We start from the raw sequence: 2,525 nt of genomic DNA, 5'->3' as shown, positions 1-2,525 counted from the left end.
CAATGTTCTAAACAACTTTATTCAAAGCATGCTGCACAACTTCAAGTTTGCAAGTCAATACAGTTTACAAAATACTCCATGCAGCATTGAGGTGTTACTTAGAAAGTGCCTGACACACCGAGCATCGCGCATGCAGAGGGAGAGACGTCACCGGTGTGATTGGGAAATGAGTGCTTGAAAACGTGCAAGTGTCCCACCAGATGAACATCTCCCCCCCTCACGTGCTCTCGGCCACAAGTTCAACTTGAAGAAAAATACATTTTGACATCCTCGAAATCAAAACATCTGCAATGCAAGGTGCAAAAATCACCGTTCACAAAACAACATGCTTTTGGATGTGATTGTCTAGTACAAACCAAGATGGTGGGTTTGGTAAGTCAGAATATCTCTAATAATAAGGCTTGAAACCCCCATCCACCACCACCTAGGGGGTCAATAAATAAATGTACATTTTTTTCATGCAAGCATATATACGTTTCAACAGGGTTTTCAGTAATAATACAAATCAGACCGCTTATTTTAACGTCGCTACATTTTGCTTGCCAAAGGAAGTCACCATGACAACACGTTGCTCATGCGCTTTCCATTAAGACCAATTTTGTGCGGGTCCGTCGGAAAAATCATAAGTTGTCGTTTATCACTTTGTTATAAGTATGTGAGATAACCAACTTTTAGAACAGTTGCACCAGAGAAGGCTACAATTTGCGTTTGACCAACCCTCTCACCCTTAAGTCACGGTAGCGTAATTTGCAGACTTTAACAAATGTACTGCAATAATAAATACATACTTTGATTTTTTTTTTCTGAGGTAAAAACGTGTAAACACTTCACTGTATAAAATCACAAGCAAAAATACCTCAAATACAAAAAGCTACGTAAACATGAATAAATACATTCTTATTTTGTAAACGTGCAGCTGTATATCTGTCATCTTTGCTTCAGTTCATCCACGTCGCCTTTTCTTTTCAGAACACAAAGGGAGTGAAAGTGTAAGTTGCATATCTTCGTGGCTCCCAGTCTGAGGACAACCGGGTGTCACTCTGTCCTGCAGCCCGGTTACAGGTGGCACCGGTGGCTAACTCAGTCCGATCATCACCGCCTCGACGTCTTTGGATGGTCTCCGGTCCTTGACCAGGAAGTTGATCATACTTTCGGACTTGATCATGAGGTTGCAACCGAGAAAGAAGATCCCGAACATCACCGTGAGTGAAAGAACGCACAGCACCGCAATCTGCACCACGCGCGTAACGAACAGCTTGCGTTCGTCTTGAGCGAGAACTAAAGACCCGCCACCGTCGGTCGCGGTTACCTCGCTCCCGTTCCCCGTGCAGCAATCAACTAGTGTCCCCGCGAGCTCTTGACTGCGGTTGAGCAGAACGCCGTGCGTAAACACGGTGTGGTTAAAAAACGTTCCGTTCATCCTGAGCGGAGACGCAGAAAACTGAAGCTGACGGCAATCGACCCTCTTATGGCATCAACTCACTTTCTGCAACTGCCTGTTGAGTCTGGCAAGTTTCATAAGGAGGAAAAGTAATAAAAGTATCTCCTAAAATCATTTGCGATGGTTCATACCATCAGCCGACACGTAAACTGGAATAAAAAAGTGCTTGATTTTGTTGCGTTCTCAGTAAATAACAAGTCTTTACAAGCACGATCAGCGCTCAAGGCACTTCCAAAGCAAATGCAACTCAGCTGAGACCTGCGCGCAGGTTTCGTGTGCGCGCCTGGTCCATGTGGAAGTGGGTGGGGGGCCGGGAGAGAGAGAGCGCGCCATCAGCCTGGATGTCGCCAGGGAGACCGTTCTCTGTCAGCTCGAGAGGATGTTCTAATCAATGGGATTTGATCCAGTGGTCAGAAATGTCAGCCCAAATCACCAGAAGCCCACGCCTTGAGCTGGACGCACCTCTGTGATCTTTTAAAGAAAATGGCTTTTGGAAGACTTTCAAACTCATCTTTGACCGTTTCAGACATAGCGTCCCAAAATACATAGCTTTTTGTAGCGTTTCCTAAGTTAACTAAGTAAACCAACAAAAAAAAAACCTTTGGAAATGAAGCATACATTTTTTATTTATTATTATATTAAAATGCAACAGTTTATTGAACCTTTAGACAAGAATTTGAAATATGCACAGTGCATTAACTAATGTTAACAAACACAACTCGTGATTTTAATAATGCATTAGTAAATGCTGTAGAAATATTGTTCATTCCTAGTTCATGTTAACAAATGTTACCTAACGAACATTATTGTAAAGTGTTGCTGAACTAATCAACTAATAAATAAATAAATAAATAAATAAATAAATAAATTCAGAGGCCCAAATTGAGCAAAATGTATGGGTAGTCAAGAAAACCTTGAAAAAAAGTTGCTTCAGCCCAGCAAGTGTTCATCTTGAACTATTGCTAATAATATAAAATTTATTCTATGAATTATTCTATTAAATTAAAAAAACAATAAAGATTTCACAGCAAAAAGACATGACGATGCCTTTTACTTGTTAAAAAAGTATCAGACAACAGAGGGC

At 41.3% G+C, this 2,525-nt stretch overlaps 1 protein-coding gene across 1 annotated transcript; it reads right to left on the bottom strand.

Moving 5' to 3' along the window:
• rprml (reprimo-like) lies at window positions 1-1,889 on the bottom strand. The gene has a single exon (XM_051099332.1). It carries the CDS (start codon window positions 1,418-1,420, stop codon window positions 1,076-1,078), a length of 345 nt encoding a protein of 114 aa, XP_050955289.1. The 5' UTR covers window positions 1,421-1,889; the 3' UTR covers window positions 1-1,075.
• Window positions 1,890-2,525: the final 636 nt, after the last annotated feature.

Source organism: Labeo rohita, chromosome 3 (assembly GCF_022985175.1).
Source record: "Labeo rohita strain BAU-BD-2019 chromosome 3, IGBB_LRoh.1.0, whole genome shotgun sequence".
NCBI lineage: Eukaryota > Metazoa > Chordata > Actinopteri > Cypriniformes > Cyprinidae > Labeo > Labeo rohita.
The sequence above is the reverse complement of the archived record's forward strand: the minus strand, read 5'-3'. Positions and strand labels throughout refer to the sequence as shown.